This window comes from Ahaetulla prasina, chromosome 3, assembly GCF_028640845.1.
Source record: "Ahaetulla prasina isolate Xishuangbanna chromosome 3, ASM2864084v1, whole genome shotgun sequence".
Lineage (NCBI taxonomy): Eukaryota > Metazoa > Chordata > Lepidosauria > Squamata > Colubridae > Ahaetulla > Ahaetulla prasina.
In genome coordinates this window covers 85,588,085-85,610,225 of record NC_080541.1, presented here as the reverse complement: position 1 = coordinate 85,610,225, position 22,141 = coordinate 85,588,085, and the positions used below count along the sequence as shown (strand labels likewise).

General features: G+C 42.1%; 1 protein-coding gene across 2 annotated transcripts; it reads left to right on the top strand.

The window, feature by feature from the left end:
* The first annotated feature begins 57 nt into the window (after window positions 1-57).
* Window positions 58-21,798, top strand: LOC131195277 (leukocyte elastase inhibitor-like). 2 transcript variants are annotated; one of them, XM_058177065.1, is made up of 8 exons: window positions 58-3,127; window positions 5,013-5,204; window positions 7,130-7,237; window positions 10,373-10,492; window positions 13,568-13,685; window positions 15,499-15,641; window positions 17,729-17,884; window positions 21,282-21,798. In XM_058177065.1, exons 2-8 carry the CDS (start codon window positions 5,019-5,021, stop codon window positions 21,684-21,686), a joined length of 1,236 nt encoding a protein of 411 aa, XP_058033048.1. In that variant the 5' UTR covers window positions 58-3,127; window positions 5,013-5,018; the 3' UTR covers window positions 21,687-21,798. The 2 variants fall into 2 exon arrangements, with proteins under 2 accessions (XP_058033048.1, XP_058033049.1); XM_058177066.1 differs by lacking the exon at window positions 5,013-5,204.
* Window positions 21,799-22,141: the final 343 nt, after the last annotated feature.

The following is a 22,141-nucleotide window of genomic DNA, read 5'->3' as shown; positions in this document are numbered from 1 at the left end:
AGTGATAATATGCATTAATTAATGCTGTTACTTAATGCTGTGCTTTGTTATATGGGAAGCATACACTATTTTAGACCTGAACAATGGAATGAGTTTCAGTTCAAGGTTTGGATTTGTTGATGACCATTTACAATTTTATGTCTCTTCTGTGATAAAGTTTTGAAATAATGCTGATGTCCATGTTCCAAGTAATGTACCCATAGAAAGGAGAACTCTGAGGCAGGCAAGTTCCTCAAAAAACAGTTTATTGGAAACATCATATTGGCACAACTGGTGAAAACCGACTAAAGTTCCCGCAGCTTTCACCTAATTAAAAAGTAATAAATACTTTTTAATTTTATTAAAAGTAAAAGGGGAGGTTTAAAAACTATTCACATGGTGCTTAGAAACCAACCTTCACCTGAACATCAGCAAGACCAAGGAGATGGTGATGGACTTCTGGAAGAAGAGGGAGGAACCTGCCCCACTTTACATCGAGGGGGGGGCTGTGTGGAGAGAGTTTCGTCCTTTAAATTCCTGGGAGTCTATCTCAGTGAAGACCTCACCTGGAAGATCAACACGACCCAGGTGGCCAGAAAGGCCCAACAGAGACTCCCCTTTTTTAGAGTCTTGTGAAAAACAAAGGGGAACAACAACTGATGACCACCTTTTATCGGGCCACAATAGAAAGCATCCTCACTCGGTGCATTACGGTGTGGTATGCTGGCTTGATAGCCGCGGATAGAAAAACATTACAGAGGGAGGTGAGCACAGCACAAAACATTGTGGGCTGTCCCCTGGTACCACTAGATGACATTGCTAGGGCTCGCTGCCTTAGAAGAGTGAGGAAAATCCTCAGGGACAACTTACACCCTGGTCAGCACGTCTTTACTCCTTTCAATCAGGAAGGAGATACAGAAGCATAGGCAGCTGCGCAAACACGCTGAACAGTTTTTAGCCATGGGCTGTCAGACTCCTGAATGAAAAATAACTACAACAACATAGTATGATTGACTTGTGAGCGACGTGCAATAGGATTGGGTGATTGTTAGCAGGATTCAGTGGGATTTTTTTGACTTTCACTGTGAGTTGTATTGTGTTGGGGGGGGCGGGTGCACGAAGGGAGCCAATCTCATAGTACACATGTTGTACTCCGACAATAAAGGTTTGAATTGAATTGAATTGAAGTAAAAGTTCCCCCTTTCCCCAATCACTAGTCACATTGTCCAATCCAGTTGCTGGCCAGTTGCTTGGTTACTTCACTCCTCCTCTGGCCAGCTACCTGTGAGAATGTCCTTGGTTCCCAGTGTCCACAAGAAAACGTTATTGTTTGGCTATTAAACCACATCTAACTATTTCCTCCCTCCTTCTATTGTGTGGTAACCTTGAAGCCTCCAAGATGGCCTCAGCCAGGTTCACGTCAGGGTTGACAGCTAAATCATATATTTCAAGAAGGTATTTGGTAAAAGAAGATACCTATTCTTTGGGAGAGTGATTAAGAAATGTTAGCTAAATGTTGGAAAATGTCAGATATGCCAAATTTTACTGAGCACACCTCCCAATGGCCTTTTTAAATTTGACTGATGACAAGGCATACCATTAGCTATACATCGACAATATGTGGTGGGCTACCATTTCTCCAACCCTCCTTTAATATGTAAGTAACTATGTAACTGCCATACTTCCACCTCTCACAATACTAGACAACACAATATCAACAGTAGAAACCTTCAAATTTCTAAGTTCTACCAAATCGCAAGATCTAAAATGGACAGCTAACATCAAAAACGTCATCAAAAAAGGACAACAAGAATGTTCTTTCTGCGCCATCTCAGAAAGCTCAAACTGCCCAAGGAGCTGCTGATTCAGTTCTACAGAGGAATTATTGAGTCTGTCATCTGCACCTCTATAATGGTCTGGTTTGGTTCTGCAACCCAAAAAGATAGACACAGACTTCAGAGGATAATTAGAACTGCAGAAAAAACAATTGCTACCAACCTGCCTTCCACTGAGGACCTGTATACTGCAAGAATCAAAAAGAGGGCTGTGAAAATATTTACAGATCCCTCACATCCTGGACATAAACTGTTTCAACTCTACCCTTAAAACGACGCTATAGAGCACTGCACACCAGAACAACTAGACACAAGAACAGTTTTTCCCCGAATGCCATCACTCTGCTAAACAAATAATTCCCTCGACACTGTCAAACTATTTATTAAATCTGCACTACTATTAATCTTCCCATGGTCCCCATCACTCATCTCCTTCCACTTATGACTGTATGACTGTAACTTTGTTGCTTGTATCCTTATGATTTATATTGATATTGATTGTTTCCTGAAAGCTTAATTGTACCCTATGACTATCATTAAGTGTTGTACCTTATGATTATTGATGAACGTATCTTTTCTTTTATGTACACTGAGAGCATATGCATCAAGACAAATTCCTTGTGTGTCCAATCATAATTGGCCAATAAAAAAAACTATTCTATTCTATATTCATTACAGGTAAACATGGGTAAAAATGTTAGCATTTACCACCTATTATTGTCATTTTTTAAAATAAAAATCTGGATTCGAGTTTTGGTATTATGTAAAAAATGTTTCATTATGTATTTTATTCCTTTAAATCTACAGTCTTAAATATAGGTTAAAGCCATTTGGAATCATCAGATTAATCTACTCCCGTGTGGATTTGCAATGGATCACGCCATCAAATTGCTAAATCTGTGTGTGTGTGTGCGTGTGTTTGTGTATGTGTCACAAAGTGCAAAATTAATTGTCCTCATTTTCTAACTTGTTAAACTTGTACAGGCAAGAACCTGCTTCTATTACTCTCCAAAAATATTCTATTGTATTGGATATTATTTTGTTTGGCTAAAGGTAGCCTAATCAAATGGGATTAAATAAAAGCAGAGACTGAGATTATTTTAGGGTAACGAAAAATCACTTAAAACATAGACTAACACATAATAAAAATAAAGATTTCATACAATGGGAGGTGGATACAAATTTCTCCAAACATCACGAAATCATCTGATGCATATAGGGATGAAAGGGTGTGGTAATTACAGACTTCCTCAGAAAGCTGAAGAGAAGTGTTGAGTAAAGGCAATCTCATAACAACCAAAGTCAAGCAGCAGGTAAATACAATTTTGTTTAAACATTAATATGTCTAAGTAATGAATGGAAAAGCAGTGCTTTTCATAGCTAAGGGGTGGTGGTGAATGTGTGAAAAGAAAATGCTATTTTAGGAATTCAGAGGACCGTTGAAAATTTAATACAAGATACTGAAGAACAACAGATAGTTATGCCTGTACAAACAAAGCCAAGTGAAAGGTGTCAGTTTTGTGAATGAACATTTGTTAGTGAAATGAAATTAATGTGACTGCTTTTTTATTTTAAATGTAAATATAGTATGGGCTGGATCTATCATGTCATGACAGATACCCTGTTTGGAAAGGACATGGGAGATATTGCAAACAGGGCATTTTCCAGGATAGGTTTCAATTGCTGAGAACACATTGGTAAGATTCCTAAAATGGGTAGAGTAAGACAATGCAGGGAGAAAGTATCTCTTGCAGGGGTGAAATCCAGCAGGTTCTAACAGGTACTAGAGAACCGGTAGCGGAAATTTTGAGTAGTTTGGAGAATTGGCAAATATCACCTCTGGCTGGTCCCAGAGTAGGATGGGAATGGAGATTTTGCAATATCCTTCCCCTAGGAGTGGGGAGGGAATGGGGATTTTGCAGTATCCTTCTCCTGGAGTGGGGTGGGAATAAAGATTTTGCAATATCCTTCCCCTGCCACGCCCACCAAGCCACACCCACAGAACCAGTAGTAAAAAAAAATTGAATTTCACCAGTGATCTCTTGGTATCCTAAATCCTGCAGGCCACTCTTGTCCCCTTGAAAATTGAATATTTCAATTTTGAACTTGCCATAAGAAATTTGTTGAGGAAGAGGGAAAGAATTTAAATATCTGTTTCTCCAAAGACAATGACTGGTTTGTCCATACAGTACCATACAGTTCAATTCAGGAGCACCCAACATTGTCCCGCAACTATGGTACTCAACAGGGAGACTTCAGCCCACCCATCGGACATGGGGATATGTTTTTCCGCTCATTTATACCTATGGCATGATTTAAAACAGTGTGACTGTTTTAAGTTCCTCTGGTTCAATCTTGTTCAATGTTACTTTAAAACTAGTGTGTAACTATTAGACAGTCAACATTGTCTCTATACTTGTATAGGTAGTCCTCGACTTACAACAGTTCCATTAGTGACAGTTCAAAGTTACAACGGCACTGAAAAAAAGTGACTTATGACCATTTTTCACAGTTACAAGCCAAGTCAATGGGAAAGCCAGATTCACTTAACAACCAGGTCATTAACTCACTAACTGCAATGATTTATTTAACAACTGTGACAAGAAACTTTGAAAATGGGGGCAAAATTAACTTAAGAAATGTCTCACTTAACAACAGAAATTTTGGGCTCAATTGTAGTCTTAAGCGAGGATTACCTGTATTGGGCTAGATCAGTGTTTCTCAGATTTGGCAACATTAAGATATGTAGACTCTAAGTCCCAGAATTCCCCAGCCAGTTGAAGGATTCTCGGAGTTGAAGTCCACATATCTTAAAGCTGCACCACTCTAGAAAGCATCCAATGTTGCGTCTTTGTTGTGAATTGTATTTGTTGCCAAGTATATTAATCATCACCTGCTTCCAGTCTAGTTAGGTTTTTCTGTAATTTCCTAAATAGATTTTTTTTTCTAATGCCTTTTGCTTCACTTTTTCTATTCTTGGCTCACCTGCTCCAGTTGCAGGAATTTTGAATATAAAATATACTTGCAAATGATACTTTGAAAAGCACAGCTTGACAGATGCTTTCATATTAAACTAATTTCTTCTGCTTCCCCCACATTTCCCTTGGGTGTGGCTTTCTAGGCATCAGCATGCGATATCCGAAACCTGTTGCTCCTGAGCATCTGGATACTTATAGGTTTTCTCTTCTTTTTCCCTAGCCAGTCATGGATTTGAGTCTCACCAGGCAGTCACTTTCCAAAGCCATTACTGCATTTGCCCTGGATCTTTACAATACGTTAAATTCCAATAAACACCGCAAAAATGTTTTTTTCTCCCCTGCAAGTATTTCAACGGCCCTGGGCATGATTTTAATTGGTGCAAGTGGGAATAGTAAAATGCAGATTGAAAAGGTAAGCAAGACCACGATAGGCTTCCTGACAACAACACCCAACAACACCCAGGCACATGATCACCTAGCCACGCCCACAGAACCAGTTGTTAAATTATTTGAATCCCACCACTGCATTTACCTAAACCAGGGGTCTGCAAACTTGGCTCTTTTAAGACTTGTGGACTTCAATTCAGCTTTGCTGGCTGAGGAACTCTGGGAGTTGAAGTCCACAAGTCTTAAAATAGCCAAGTTTGCAGACCCCTGACCTAAACCAAATGTATTACATCAATTGTCTGCTTTAAAGAAAACAGACTGTGTTGGTTCTTTGGGAGAGAACTCCAATTTTATCCATGGCATTCAAAGTCAGTTGAAAAGGAGTTTGTAAAATTGAAGTTTTCCTATGCCCTTATTTTTTAAATTCTCCCTTTTTGCTGTTTCTATTTTTATAGTGAGTATTAAATTTCAAGTTATGTGATTCTGTTAATATAGTTGTATATAGCTACCGTGTTTCCCCAAAAATAAGACCCTGTCTTATATTTTTTTAAACCTTGAAATAAGTGCTTGGCCTTATTTTTGGGGAGGTCTTATTATTTTGGGGCACATGGAGCAAGACGGGGCTCCTCTTGCCGTCTTACCTGATTTTCAGCTCTGTCTCCCTAACCCTAACCAGAGGAAATGGCGCGGACCAGCTGTGTATGTGGTTAAATATTTTTGGGGAGGGCTTATTTTTGGGGAAATACGGTATACTTTTCTTAATTAATGCATTATTTCTTGGGGGAGGGCTTATTTTTTGGAAGGGCTTATTTTTTGGGATAAATAAGTTTATTTTAGGGGGAGGGCTTTTAGGGGGAGGGCTTTAGGGGGAGGGCTTATTAACAGGGGATGTCTTATTTTTGGGGAAACACAGTATACTTTTCTTAATTAGTGCAGTAAAATAAGTAAACTCTTTTTCCTGTTTCTGCTTTTTGTTCAGCATTACATGTTCATAACTGATAACAGGAGAGAATAATATCTGTATTTGAACCCTTCCTCCAGATGAATTAGATTGTAATTTCCATTTTACTAGCCATCTGGAGGGCATCAGTTTTGGGAAAGTTGGCCTATTCTCCCAAGCCAAATTCAGCAACTTGACATACCCACTGGGTATTTCCTATAGAGTAATCCATCCATTCTTGAATGGGCAGAAATCTCTTTTAAGATTTCATGAAATTTGCTTTTCCTCCAGTTAGCGATCCTTTTCCTGCCTCTGTTCCCACTCACTGAAGTTCCTTGCCTTCCAACCAAGGTAATCGGTGACGCAAAGCCTAAACAATTTGGCACATCTTGACATGCCTTGGATGGTAGACAGAATAAAACAGAAAATATTCCATTACATCTAAGGGTGACTGGTAATTCTTTTAGACTTGTGGGCTGGGGATGAGATGACATCAGAAAAAATAATTGAAGGCAATATCTTGAGTACATTGCCAAAAAGAATATATGGCTGGGACATGTTTGTGTTATGTTTAGGTAGAAACAGAGACTAGTGTTTGTTATAAAAAACATAAAGTTGTCGTAAATCATGGCAATTTTGCACATGGAACATATTTGGAATTTTGAGTGCATATCATGAGTGTATTTGCAAATGTGGAGAATTGCACAGTCATGAAGTAGACCAAAATAAAATAACCACACCAGCTGCTCTTCGCTCAAAGGCATTCTGCAAATAAATATAATCCAGAGGATGCTGCTTTGTTTTGCACTAGGTTATATTTGATTACAAAAATTTATTGTTGATGATTTTAAGTTGAGGTGGAGACACAAACCAGTTGGGACCAGTTTCCTTGTTTGCAGATGCCATGTTGCCTGCCTGTTTACTTGCTTGTTTGCCTGACTGCTTATTTATGTTATAAATAAGTCCTCCCCTGTTTTATTCTGTGTTGATTGCAACTACTTTTGCTATAGGTGCTACATCTTGCTCAAACTCCTAGAGAAGCAGGACCACTTGATTCTGAAAGAAGAATGGCTGAACTTGTGCCAGAATCTGTGAGACAAGACATACATCTTCCAACAGTATGTCCAAAAACATTGTTAAACCCCACATAATGATATAATTTATCAAATTATTTGTTCCTTCTAGTACTTTGTTCAATAATACTTTGTGGACAGACTCAGGCTGAGCTATTATATATGGTAGTGGTGGAGTTAAGGCTATCAGTATCAGAAAAACTACTGTGTTTCCCCCAAAATAAGACCCTGTCTTATATTTTTTTGAACCCTGAAATAAATGCTTGGCCTTATTGCCATGCGCTCAAAAGCCCAATTGGGCTTATTATTATCAGGGGATGTCTTATTTTGGGGGAAACAGGGCCTTTACCCTCTAAGGATCATAGTTGGGTAGTAAACCACACAGCAGATACAAAAATAGGAAAGCAATGAAATATACAAATGTACCCATACTACAGGAATACAACCAGAGTCCATTTCTGGACTTCCAATATTTATTTATTTATTTATTTATTTATTAATCGTATTTGTATACCGCCCTATCTCCCAAAGGACTCAGGGCGGTTCACAGACAAGTAAAAAACATATATGTACAAATTAAGATAACCATTAAAAAACTTATTCTAAAAGCCAAATTATTAAAAAATAGTATAAATATTAAAACCAATTAAAACCACTATAAATTTAAAATCTAGTCCAGTTCTGCGCAGATGAATAAATGTGTTTTAAGCTCACAACGGAAGGTTCGGAGGTCCGGAAGTTGACGGAGTCCTGGGGGGAGTTCGTTCCAGAGGGTGGGAGCCCCCACAGAGAAGGCCCTTCCCCTGGGCGTCGCCAGACGACACTGCCTAGCTGACGGCACCCTGAGGAGTCCCTCTCTGTGAGAGCGCACGGGTCGGTGAGAGGTATTCGGTAGCAGTAGGCGGTCCCGTAAGTAACCCGGCTCTATGCCATGGAGCGCTTTAAAGGTGGTTACCAAAACCTTGAAGCGCACCCGGAAGGCCACAGGTAGCCAGTGCAGTCTGCGCAGGATAGGTGTCATACGGGAGCCACGAGGGGCTCCCTCTATAACCTGCGCAGCCGCATTCTGAACTAACTGCAGTCTCCGGATGCCCTTCAAGGGGAGCCCCATGTAGAGAGCATTGCAGTAATCCAGGCGAGACGTCACGAGGGCGTGAGTGACCGTGCATAGGGCATTCCGGTCTAGAAAGGGGCGCAAATGGCGCACCAGGCGAACCTGGTAAAAAGCTCTCCTGGAGACGGCTGTCAAATGATCTTCAAAAGACAGCCGTTCATCCAGGAGGATGCCCAAGTTGTGCACCCTCTCCATCGGGGCCAATAACTCGCTCCCAACAGTCAGCCGTGGACTCAGCTGACTGTACCAGGGTGCCGGCATCCACAGCCACTCTGTCTTGGAGGGATTGAGCTTGAGCCTGTTTCTCCCCATCCAGACCCGTACGGCTTCCAAACACTGGGACAGCACTTCGATAGCTTCGTTGGGGTGGCCCGGGGTGGAAAAGTACAGCTGGGTGTCATCAGCGTACAGCTGGTACCTCACACCGAAGCCACTGATGATCTCACCCAGCGGCTTCATATAGATGTTGAACAGAAGGGGCGAGAGGATCGACCCCTGCGGCACCCCACAAGTGAGGCGCCTCGGAGCCGACCTCTGCCCCCCTGTCAACACCGTCTGCGACCGATCGAAGAGATAGGAGGAGAACCACCGATAAACGGTGCCTCCCACTCCCAATCCCCCCAACCGGCGCAGCAGGATACCATGGTCGATGGTATCGAAAGCCGCTGAGAGGTCTAATAGGACCAGGGCAGAGGAACAACCCCTATCCCTGGCCCTCCAGAGATCATCCACCAACGCGACCAAAGCCGTCTCAGTGCTGTAACTGGGCCGGAAACCGGACTGGAACGTGTCTAGATAGACAGTTTCATCCAGGTGTAAGGGAAACTGATATGCCACCATACTCTCTACAACCTTCGCGCGGCGGGTTGGAGACCGGACGATAATTACCTAAAACAGCCAGGTCCAGGGAAGGCTTCTTGAGGAGGGGTCTCACCACCGCCTCTTTCAAGGCGGCCGGGAAGACTCCCTCCACCAAAGAAGCGCTCGTAATTGCCTGGAGCCAGCCTCGTGTCACCTCCTGAGTGGCCAGCACCAACCAGGAGGGGCATGGGTCCAGTAAACACGTGGTGGCATTCAACCTACCTAACAACCTGTCCATGTCCTCGGGAGCCACAGGGTCAAACTCATCCCATACAATGTCACCAAGACCACCCTCAGCCGCCTCACCTGAGTCACCGCAATTTTGGTCCAGACCATCCTGAAGCTGAACGATTTTATCGTATAGATAACCGTTAAACTCCTCAGCACGTCCCTGCAACGGGTCATCCTGCTCCCCCTGGTGAAGGAGGGAACGAGTCACCCGAAACAGGGCGGCTGGGCGGTTATACTTCTGGTAGGCCCGTTTTTCACCTTTCCAGAGCCTCTGTGTGGACCCTGCACTTACCTGAACAGGCTGCATGGAGACTCCTGGGAGGGGCGGGGTGGGATAGGCAGGGTCAGCCAGTCCTTGCAACTACTGGTTCGGTGAACCAGATTAAAATTAACATCCGGTTCATCCTAACTGGTCTGAACCAGCTGAATCCCTCCCCTGATGCTATTCCAGATCAGGCACCATGCAAAGCTTTCCACCCGTCCATATTTCTGGCACATTTGGTGCATAGTCCTTGTGAGAGAAAGATTCCAAATTTGTAGGAGAGAACTTAATGGCTCCCACATGACTGCCATAAGAACTTATGAATACTTACATGGCTGCCACAATGATCCAACTGAGCAGAAAAGACTCATTTATCCGAAGGCAGACTGAGGTTACTTCTGGTGACCTACTCTAGTTTTACTCTTCTCTACCACTTGGGGAGGCAATTGTATTAATATAATATTGGAGGCTTATGTTTTCTTTAACATACCAGTATTGTTTTTTAAAAATAATAAAGTCAGACAACTCAGAGAACTTGTGTGCCTCGAGAGAGAGATTAGCAGACACCCTGACAGAAATGGGCACCAAAGTTGACTGCCTTGCCATGAAATAAATTGAACCTTGTGATATGTTTCCTGTCTTTTATCTCAAGGAGACAGCAATATAATTATTTTTATTCCGTTTCCAATTTTCTCTTTCATATCTTGACTAGGAAGGGACAATTTATTCAGAGTTCAAGCAACTCCTACTTCAGCTGAATAGCCTCAGCCATGGTTACCAGCTGAAACTGGCCAATAATTTGTTCATGCAGAAAGGATATCAATTTCTTCAGGTAAGGCATCTCTCCTTTAAATAAAGTTAGAGCCCTTTCATTGCTTGCCAAGTGTTCTAGGTTCAGTGTGTGTAATCTTCACGTGAAGCTGGGAAATACCCAGTGCTGATTCTGTCAGTCAGTGTGGGCAATACTGAAATAGGTGGACCAGTTAGCTGGCTCAAGTTCAAAGCAGCTTCCTATGTTGTTGTAATCTAACATCAGACACTTTCTTTAAGAAATGATGGAAAGTGGAAAGCAGATTTGCTGATTCTTTGCAGCATTCTAAACCATTGTTAAAAAGGGTTCTGTTGTGACTCCAGCCCCCAAACCTGGCCCCATGCCCGAAAGTGACTCTGAAAGTGAGGGGGAAGGGCCAGTAAGGCTTACCTCGGGAGCACCGATTCCTTTGGCTCGGCTCCAGGAGCCAGAACCAGATTAGTCGGAGGACGTAATGAGGCCGTCATCCCCTGATTCCTCCCTTCCTCGAGCTACGCCTTCAGACCCAGCTGATAATAATAATCAAGCTTGGCTTGACCTGCGCTTCAGAAGATTAGAGAGGCAGTGTCATCAAAAGGAAGGATATATAAGGAGCTTTGGGACTGCTCTCACTCCACGGGAAGCAAAAAGTTTAATTGAACCGTTTCAAAAAGAGCTGAAAGTCTTGCTACATGAGTCATTTGTTTGAACTTTGGCAGGCAGCTGCAATTTCTCTACCGGGACTGATAATAGCTGTGAATCCACTGGCTGAAGGCCAGCTCGTGGGTCTGAAGTGGGGAAGGAGACAGAACAGGTTGTCTTAACTGAGGCCATTTTCAGTTTGATGTTCTATTGCCTTATATCAGGAGTGTCAAACTTGCGGCCCACGGCCCAGATGCGTCTCATGCTGACCATGCCCGCCCCCATTTTAGTGAAGGGGGAAAAAAGTCACGATATGTCATGTGATGACAACATGGCTTTGCGAGTTTGACACTGTTCTGACCTAGGCTCCCTTAACAAGCAGGAGGTAGGAATTGGTCCCAGCAAAACCTTTTTTATTTACACGACTGTGAATTACATTCATTCACAGTTCAGCAAGGTTTGTCCAAACAGTTTTGCAAAGGAATATTTCTCAATCCACCTTATCTCGTTTGGCAATCTGCCACGTAACTTGTTTCCAACTGCAGTACAAGGCAAAACCTGGCACAGAATCTCTCAGAGTCACGGAACAAACAAAATTTTTTTTTATTTCTTTTGTCACAACAGTATACACAAACAATTGTTATAGATAAAACAACATGTCTTGAAGAAAATATATAAGTAAAAAATATGCCTCAACTATATTAATTTGATATAATGAAGGGAACAATAGGACAGGAATGGTAGGCACTATTGTGCTCTTATGCACGCCCCTTATAGTCCTTTTAGGAATTGTTTCCTGCAAAAGCCCTCTCCCTGTTTGCTCCACTTTTATTTCCTATGGGAGAGGCCAATCACCTCCAAGGTGTGGCTATATTTCCGAGTCAACCCTGCTTTCTGAGTTGTTCTTGTCTTCTGGCAGCTCTGCATATGTGAACACTGGAAATAGGCTCCTTTGCCTCGCTGCTGTCTAACTCCCTCTCTGCCTCTGATGCAGAGTGCTTGTCTGAGCTTTCCCAGGACTGGCCCAAGTTCCTCCCCAACCTCCTCACTGTCCGACTCTGCTGCCAGCTCTGCTGGCCGCCGGCGGGCCACAACAGACACCCCTGTCAACAGAGGAGGAAAAAATGCGTCCTTTCCTTTGGAGTCACCATGAATATTTTAACATTCCATTCCCCAACTCTTAATGTCTCAGAGGAGCCTCCATCCAATAGCATTATGTTCTGGTTAGGGTTACCCAGATGTCCAGCAAAAAGAAGAGGTGCCATCTTTTTTGTCCTCAATTCCTTCTTCCAGCAGGCATAGCCTTAAAATCAAGTACTGTTCAGCTTTTCAAATACAGATAGTCCTCAACTTACAACAATTCTTTTAGTGACCGTTCAAAGTTACAAGGGTAATGAAAAAAGTGACTTCTGATTGTTTTTCACACTTACGACCATTGCAGCATCCCCACGGTCACACGATCAAAATTCAGCCGCTTGGCAACGGATTCATAGTTATAACGGTTACAGTTGCCCCAAGGTCATGTGATCCCCTTTTGCAACCTTCTGACAAGCAAAGTCAATGGGGAAGCCATATTCACTTAACAACTGTGTTACTAACTTAACAATTGCAGTGATTCACTCAACAATTGTGGCAAAAAAGGTGGTAAAATGGGACAAAATTTCACTTAACAGCTGACTCAGCTGTTAACAGAAAATTTGGGATCGTAAGTTGAGGACTACTTATATTTTCCTGAGCAGCTTTTCTCCACAGTTTCTCCACAGCTTCTCTAATATGTGCTAACCACAAGTTTACAAGCCCTACGCATTAATTTAAACACTTGATTAAATTAGTGGTCAGGTCAGCTTACCCAGCTGCCTGAAATTAACCAGACCTCAATCAGTCAATGAAGGCTTTTGCCTCCTAACTGTACAAGCATAGTCCTTTAATTGAAAAACGGTTCTTTCTGATGCTGGAAGAACTTCATTTCATATTCACATAGACCTAAATACATTTTTGGCGGTCTTTCACTGTAATTTTTGCGATAAGAAAGTTAAAGAGTTAGTGTCTTTGGAGATTCTCAGTCACCAGGTCATGGTTGTCCCAAAGCCAGCATTTCAGAAAGTCCAGTTGTCTCTTGAAAAAGCACCTTTCGGTTAAAGAGTTAGTGTATTCTCCTCCCCCCGCCCCCATTTGTCCTCCTTTCCCCTTGTCCTCACCCTCCTTTGTCTGTTCAGTTCTTTGGTAGACCTGATTCCAGCAGATCTGAAAATTCCCTTTCTGTGGGAAAGCGCAATGAATTAGAGATCTTCTTGAGCAAAGCCTTGGTGGGTGGGGAAATGTATGCTCATAGGCTTGTTGGATTTGTGTCTTGCCTCTCCAATGTAAGAAAAATTCCTAGCATTTCACAAACAAAAATTCTGCTGACTAAAAACGCATCGCCTCAGGATGTATTTGTCTTCCCTCCTCTTTTTCCTTCTCATTGAAATTTTCCAGCAATATCTCACAAGTACTAAAGAAATCTACAATGCTATGGTGCAGATAGTGGATTTTTACCTCGCTACTGAAGAAACAAGGAAGAGAATTAACCTTGAAATTTACAAGCAGACCCAAGGTAAGAAAGGCAAGGTGTTATGCCCCTGTCGGAGTCTGAATCTGAAGGGGAAGAGGAACAGCTGACAGAGAGTGAGAGAGTAGATCCGTTGGCTGTGGAAGAAACTGGGGAAGTGCAAAGTCAGGCTGGGGAGAGGTAGAACAAGGGAGAGGGGGTTCAGATGAAGACCAAGGCCCACCCCATCCTCATCCTAGGCAGCGGAGGGAGGAATGGAGAAGAGAGCAACGTGGGTTGCATGGCTTACGCGGGAGGAAAGGGACCTGATCCTCTTTACAAGGCACAGCTGCTGATGGAATTTAAAAGGAAAGGCAAATGGGAGGGGCGCTGAAGAAGCTTCTTGGATGAGAAGCGAAATCTCATCAAAGAAAAACCAGAAAGTCCAGTTGCCTCCTGAAAAAGCACTTTTGGGACATAAATGTGTAAGCATTAATAATTTTGGGGAGACTAGACTCATACATCAAGCACTTAGGGGAGTGATGGTGAACCTTTGATATCATCACGTGCCGGAAGTGGCACACAAAATTATCCCGCAAGGTATGCGCAGCCCCGTTGGCCCTCGCGCGCGGAGAAGCGCCGATACCCAGAAAAGCAGTGGTCCATCACATAGGCGTGAGCTGGCACCTGAACACCAGCATGGATGAGCGTCCGACGAACAGCTGGCCATGACGCATGCACATAATGTCAACCTGGAAGCTCGGGTGCCGGCCTGCGCATGTGTGACAGCACACCGCTCTTCTGGGTTCCGCCGCTCCCGTGTGCATGACGGCCAGCTGACAAGTGCACTGTGATCACAGGAATGTGGAATAGGAGGCAGCGAGGCTGTGCAGTCTTCGTGGGATGGTTTCATGTGCCACTTCTGGCATGCGTGCCATAGGTTCACCGACACTGACTTAGGGCATTGGCCTAAGGATAGCATTTAGCTAAACTTGGCTGATTCTCCCTCCACCTTCAAATACACACACATACACACACACACATTAAGCAGATTTCTTGGAGGAGAAACCTCCAAAGAATTGTAGGACTATAGACTTGACAGCAAAATTGGGAAAATATAGTAATATAAGACAATGGCAAACTACAAGTTATTGCTGCCAAGAAAACTCCATGTCTCCAGAAATTTACTTGGAAGGAAGCTTCCTCTTTTCTTATGCTTTTCAATAGATGCCTAAAGATGCCTAGAAAGTCCATGGTTTTGGATATCAGCCCTGGGAAATCCTTGTCAAAATACATATGAGTCTATAGGGTGCAGCTTAGATGGAGTAAAATAAAGAGCAATTTCATGCAGAGCAGAGTTAGATAACTGATAAGAAACTCCTTGAAGATAAGATGAGACTTAACTTACTAGGGAATTCTGGGAGTTGAAGTCCATATCTCTTGATGCTGCTAAATTGAGAAACACTGCTCTAGAGCAGGGCACTGGCCACACCCATGCCTGGTTTAGCGAAGGGGAAAAAAGTCATGATACGTCATGTGACACCGCCATGATGACGCGAGATTGACACCTCTGCTCTAGAGTATTACCTGTTATTGAAAATAACATTGTGGTTTGCCAACTTAGTTATTTATTTCATATTTAAATTTATAGATCCTCCCATTCATCAACAATTCTAATTTCTCCTAACCTACCAACTTTCCATTTCTTTATACTGATTTTTTTTAAAAAAAAGGGTATGCTATGCACCATTCAGTATGCCCTTAGTCTATAAAATATTGCTCAAGTAGATACAAGGGATATTTCTTTACCAGGTTAAAAAAAGGCAACCGCACGATTCATTTTGTTTTCCATATCCATTCATATTTCTTTTTGTCGTAGGAAATATTAAGGAACTTTTTGCTCCAGGTGTGATTGGACCACAAACGGTGCTGGTGTTGGCAAATGCCATTTACTTTAAAGCAACTTGGCAACATCAATTTGATCCGAAGTATACAACTGAAAGAAATTTTAGGCTGAATGAGGTATTGCAGTGCTCCATAAAATATCATTACAGTACAGTATAGCAATATGTGACCTTTTAAATATATCTCAATATGGCATGACTTGGCTATACGTTTGAATATAATTGATGTGCTTCCAACATTGAGAGTTGTTCTATTGTTCATAAGTAGGGAACCTGTGTCCTTTTAGATGATGGTGGACTACCTTTTCCATAATGTGTGATGAATGGCCTTTGGCTAGGACCAGGGGTGAAATCCAGCAGATTCTGACAGGTTCTGGAGAGCCGGTAGCGGACATTTTGAGTAGTTTGGAGAACCAGCAAATACCATCTCTGGCTGGCCCCAGAGTGGGGTGGGAATGGAGATTTTGCAGTATTCTTCCCCTGCCATTCCCACCAAGTCACACCACCCCCACCAAGCCACGCCCACAGAACCGGTAGTAAAAAAAAAATTGGATTTCACCACCGGCTAGGACCAATGGATTTTGAAGTCCAACAACATCTGAAGGAATCACACGGTTATATAAACATTTTAAGTTATTGATTGGCTGACTTTCCAGTAACAGAATACAGGCTTAGTATACATCATCGGATAGAAGTGGGAAAGATCTATATCCAAAGAGACCTGTTACTAATCATTTTTCCCCTGATAAATGACCATCCCCTTTATAATGCCAAATTACAAGAGATTCCATTGTTTTGTCTATGGAGATTCTCAGTCATCCAGGTTATGGTTGTCCCAAAGGTGCTTTTTTCAAAAGGCAACTGGACTTCGTTACTCAAAGCCTACTCAAACAAAGTCCAGTTACCTTTTGAAAAAAACACCTTTGGGACTTCATTGTTTTATTTTGCAATTAGTTAGACAGTTTCCACCTAGCACGTTCTTGCTTCTACTCAGTCAAATCTCTTTTCTCCTTATTTAAAATCCAGTAGCTTGGACTTTACTCCTCTCCAATATACAGAATAGAGAGAAAAACGTCTGCAGAGATTTTTATTTCCTTACAAACAGTCATCTCAATGGCTGAAGGCAGGACTCCTGTTTCTCTACCTCCTTGTAGCAACTACTGCTGGAGATGCCAGCAGTTGTCTAAATAAAGTCAAAGCAATGGTGGCAGCCATCTTGAGTTTAATCTACCTTTAATCTACCACCTTTAATCTAAGTTTAAGTCTGAAATTCTTTAGTACAAACCTGGATATGATCAGCTGCTGGGTCAATGTGCATCTACCCATGAAGCAGCAGACCAAAGGTAGTCCTCATTTAACAATCGTAATTGGGACCAGCAACTTGGTTGTTAAATTTACGGGACCGTCTACTGCCATCTTCTATCTCCCAGTGACCGGTGCGTTCTCACAGAGAGGGACTCCTTAGGGTGCCGTCAGCCAGACAATGTCGACTGGCGGCCCCCAGGGGGAGGGCCTTCTCTGTGGGGGCTCCTACCCTGTGGAACGAACTTCCCCCTGGACTTCGTCAACTAGCCGACCTTCGGACCTTTCGCCGCGAACTTAAAACCTATTTATTCCGTTTAGCTGGACTGGCTTGATTTAAAAAATTTTAATTTGTTTTTATGGGTTTTAAATTTTTGTAAATTTTTTATAGGGTGTTATTATATTTTAAATTTTCGGCCAATTGAATAAGTTTTTTAAGGGGTGTTCTTAATATTATATGTATTGTTTTTCTTTGTATTTTTATTCTGACTGTGCACCGTCCTGAGTCCTTCGGGAGAAGGGCGGTATACAAATTAAAATATTATTATTATTATTATTATTAAGTGGTTGTTAAGTGAAACCGGGACCATGCTTATGAACTTACTTTAGGTTTCCTTTGCTTTCCAGATCCGTCAAAGGTTGTAAATGCAAGAATTGGTTGTAAAGTTATTTTATCACCACTGCACCTGCAAATGAGGCAGCAGAAATTGTAAAATTTTCTAGTCTGTAATTGACTTATCTCTTCTTTCAAGTATAACCATGTGCTAAATTTGCATGTTACCAAATCCTAGGTCTGTATTTTGTTTTCAGCTTCCAAAAGTTATAAATTGTACTATGTTGGTCCGTAACGTAAGAGGATGTTTTATATTTTAAACGTGTATCTGCTCCTATCTTTGGAAACAGAATGAAACTAAACCTGTCCATATGATGTATCAGCGAGGGAGATTTAAACTGGGACACACAGATGGAAAAAGTGCCCAGATCCTCTGCCTGCCATATGTTGATGAACTTTTGTCCATGATTATAATATTACCAAATGACATCAGCCGTCTGGAGCAGGTAAATCCAAAGCACAGCACTGAAACATAAAAATTTATGTATTTATTTCACGGTTTCTGCAATCTACTTTAAACTTCACAATACATACATAAAACAGTCACCTGGTTTCTAGATTTTTAAATTTAGCCTACAGATATTATGCTTCTTCCTCACTGTGCAGTATCTGAAGACTGCTTCAATTAATCCTACTTTCCTATTGTATCTAAAAAAAGGAGGCTACAACCACCAGAATCCAAATGAATTAGTTTTTGAAACAAACTTCATGTTTTCAAATCCTGGCTTGCTTCATGCCTGTCAGTCCTAGTTTCCTTGTAAAGGCATAATGGCCAAGGGCAGACTATGTATTAAACCACGTCAGGTAACATCCTATCAGATGGATTCTCACTACATATAAATCCTGAATAATATTATTCTTACCAAACTTTTTATAGAGCAAATAAATGAACAAGTAAATTTGCATGTTGTATCATGCATGCATGTCTGATTTCTGAGTTTATGGTACTGAATATTGGGCAAATATTGTAAATAGATTAATCCAGTAACCAGATTAAGCATGTTGTGTGAATGCAGCCAATGGGAAGCTACGGTTAATTCACTCAGCAAATCTAGAGAAGTAAAAAAAGAAAATGATGGCTGCATAAACATAAACCAAGGCAGTGGCACCTGCAGGGCCCAAACTAATACTGCACTGATTCAAGGTAGTTGAGTTACCTGCAGGTGGCAATAGTGTTGAAGAAAATTTGTACCAGCTTGTTGGCTGAAGGCACTCTCCTGTCTATGGTTTAACAGTATGTTTGTAGCAGCACCTTTCAGGCGTTAGAGGGAGCTAACAGAAAAGAAAAGGAAGGGAATTAAGACTCAGCCATATAGTTGCCAATTTGGCTGAGATGGCGAAGATATCAGCCTTTTTGAAAGACAATACGCAAGAAAGATACTTAAAGGAATGGGAAAAATGGATTGACTATATTTGAAGTAGATATCAGACTAAGAGTTATCAGACTGTTTTTGAATGATTACGATGTATTATTTTTGATTGTTTTCGGGGGAAGTTAGGAATTGATGATTGTAGGGGTATAATTAAGTTGGGACGAAATTTTTTTAGCATATGTTTGTTTTATTTTTAACTATACCTTGTGCTCGTTCCGGGAAGTTGGGGGAGGGTTGTGAAGGGAGGGGAGGGAGGTGGGGAGAAAGGGGGAAATTTTTTTTTTCTGTAAAACCTTTTGAATAAAAAAAAAAAAGACTCAGCCATATAGAATGAAACATTTGTTTCATGAGAAATTCTATCAGATCCCTGTTCACTGTTGCTCAGTGTTTGGTAGATTCAAGCTAGATAAAATCAGGGTTTAAGTGAAGGACGTGGTCTTTTTTATTAAAAATGTGTTTATATGAAGATAGATTTAAAACCCAAGTTATCAAGTGAAATACAAGCTCCATGTGACTGTAGGAATTTACTGTTAAAATGATAAATTTCTACCTCGATTTAGTTTCTTTCTTTCTTTCATTAATTAATTAATTAATTAATTAATTCATTCATTCATTCATTCATTCATTCATTCATTCATTCATTCCAGGAGAGCTTGTTTGCTGCAACAAATTTATCATTGCACAAGAGATGGATGAGTAGGGTAAAGATCACACATGAGATCAACAGACATTGTGAAATCACACAGAGGCCACAGATATTGCCAACAAATCAATGCTACTTTTCTCATTATATTCATGAAATAAGAGGCATAGCTTTTTTCTTTCTTTTTTGCTTCTTAAACATTCCCCAGAAGGACATGGTGGCTCAGTAGCTAAGACGCTGAGCTTGTCGATCAAAAGGTCGGCAGTTCAGTGGTTCGAATCCCTACTGTTGCTTAACGGGGTGAGCTCCCATTATTTGTCCCAGCTTCTGCCAACCTGGCAGTTCGAAAGCAGGTAAAAAATGCAAGTAGAAAAATAGGGACCACCTTTGGTGGGAAGGTAACAGCGTTCCGTGTGCCTTTGGTGTTTAGTCATGCCGGCCAAATGACCATGGAGACATTTTCGGGCAGCGCTGGCTCTTCGGCTTTGAGCACCACCCCCTAAAGTCAGGAACAGCTAGCACATATGTGCGAGGGGAACCTTTACCTTTACCTTTTTAAACATTCCCCAAACTCCTGAAATGGAGCAAGACTCTTGCTTGTCAGACTGATAATACAATTGCAGGCCTTGAAGATGAAAAGGGATGAAATTGCAGTCTGCAGCTGTAATGGGCTGTGAGTATAACCTTTGGAGACAGAAAGAAGACCTTTAGCCTAAACAAGGCTCTCGCAAGAGAAATCTGAGTTCAGATTTCTGAAGGTGGAGAAAGCATCTCAGAAGGGATGCTCCCTAGTTCTAAAGGATGGGGGTGGGAGGCGGTACTGTTACTGTAACCTTATCATAAAGGTGGTGTTAGTATTCATGGTTTTGGTTACTGTCTGGATTAAGGGCTAATGGAAGCTGACAAAAAGCATTCATTCCTAGCATAAGATTCTGGATTGCAGGATATGCCATCCAATTGAGATGTAGGATCACTTACACAATGAGTTCAATTTAAATGAAAATACATCCAGGGGTGAAATTAAAAAATTTGCCCTACCCATTCCCTGGGCGTGGTTTGTTGGGTGGGGAGGTCATGTGACTGGGTGGGCGTGGCCAACTCGACATCACTCACATCGAGAAGCTCCTCACTGCCCCCCCCAGCCACTCCTTGTCGTGAATGGCAGGAAAATGGGGAAGGGAATATTCCTGCCAACCATCCTTCCCTCCGTCTGTGCTGAGATTGAGGAATGGATGACAGGCAGGAAAATCCCTTTTCCCATTTTCCTGCCTTTCACAAAAAATGGCTCCATTCCAGCTGATTTCCCCCCCCCCCCGGTCCCTCTCCCTCCTGGGGACTACCTTAAAGAGAAAGGCTGCAGCAGCTCTGTTGTGAATGGAGGGAGAAAAGTTAGCATTCTCTCTGCTGCATTTAACATTGAATTCTGTGGCAGAGAGAATGTTAAGTTTTCTCCCTCCATTCCGAATAGAGCTGCTGCTCCCTTTATAATTCCCTCCTGGGCCCCTTCTTCCTGGAGAGAGAAAAGTTAGCATTCTGTCTGCTGCATTTAATGAAATAAAATGGCCGGAATATCGAGTGGCCGGAAGAGGTGGCCGGTGGAATATCGAGTGGCTGGAAGAGGTGAGCGGTGACCGGCTGGGCATGGGTGGGGCCAAGGAGGAGTAATTACTACTGGTTTGGCAAACTGATGCCCACAATCCCTAGCGGTTCGCCCGAACCGGTAGGATTTCACCCCTGAATACACCCCATTTCACCATATGCATGAAAGATAGGCTCTGCTTCCCAGGTGCCCCATCACTTATTGACAATTATATTTAAACTACACAGGTGGAGGCTGCCCTGACCTGCAAGAATTTAGCAAGCTGGCTTTCTCCAGGAAACCTGAGGGAGCATCCTGTGGAAATATATATACCTCGCTTCAAGTTAGAAACCTGCTATGATCTCAGCCTGACGTTGCAAGGCTTGGGCCTCATTGATGTATTCAGTGAAGCAAAAGCAGACCTTTTGGGAATGTCGCCTTCCCGCCAACTCTTCTTGTCCACAGTTATTCACAAAGCTTATGTAGACATCAATGAAGTAGGGACTGAAGCAGCAGCTGCAACAGGTGTCGCAGTCTCCAATAGGAGCTTAGAACGCCACAAATTGTTTGTGGCTGATCACCCCTTCCTCTTCTGCATTCTGCATAACCCTACAGACACGGTTCTTTTCCTTGGGAAACTCTGCTGTCCTTGAAACTCAAGCAAGTATTTTTTTTTCTTGAAGTTTATTAAAGTGTACTCCAAACCACAATTTCTTTGCAATAACCTGATTATAAAATGGCAGTTACAATGCACCTTGAATATATTGTTTAATTTCATCTCTCACATACACAAACATTTTTTGGCAATGCATTTCTTAAGTTAATTCGGTAATACGTACAGCATTATATTTCTGAAAGCACAAATAAAAGGAATTGTATACAAGGGATATGGTACGCAGTGGGAAAGACTTGTGAATTATCTTACAGCACCTAGAACAGTCTTCTCCAATCCAAAAAGCTCAAGATACGTTGGACTGCCTAGGAAGTATACAGGGTATCAGTCAATGTATTCAGAGGACACCTGGTGGCAGTCTAGAACTGGTGGCATTGTGGCTGAGGAATTTTGGGCATTGAAGTCTTCATATCTTAAAGTTGACATGGTTCAGAA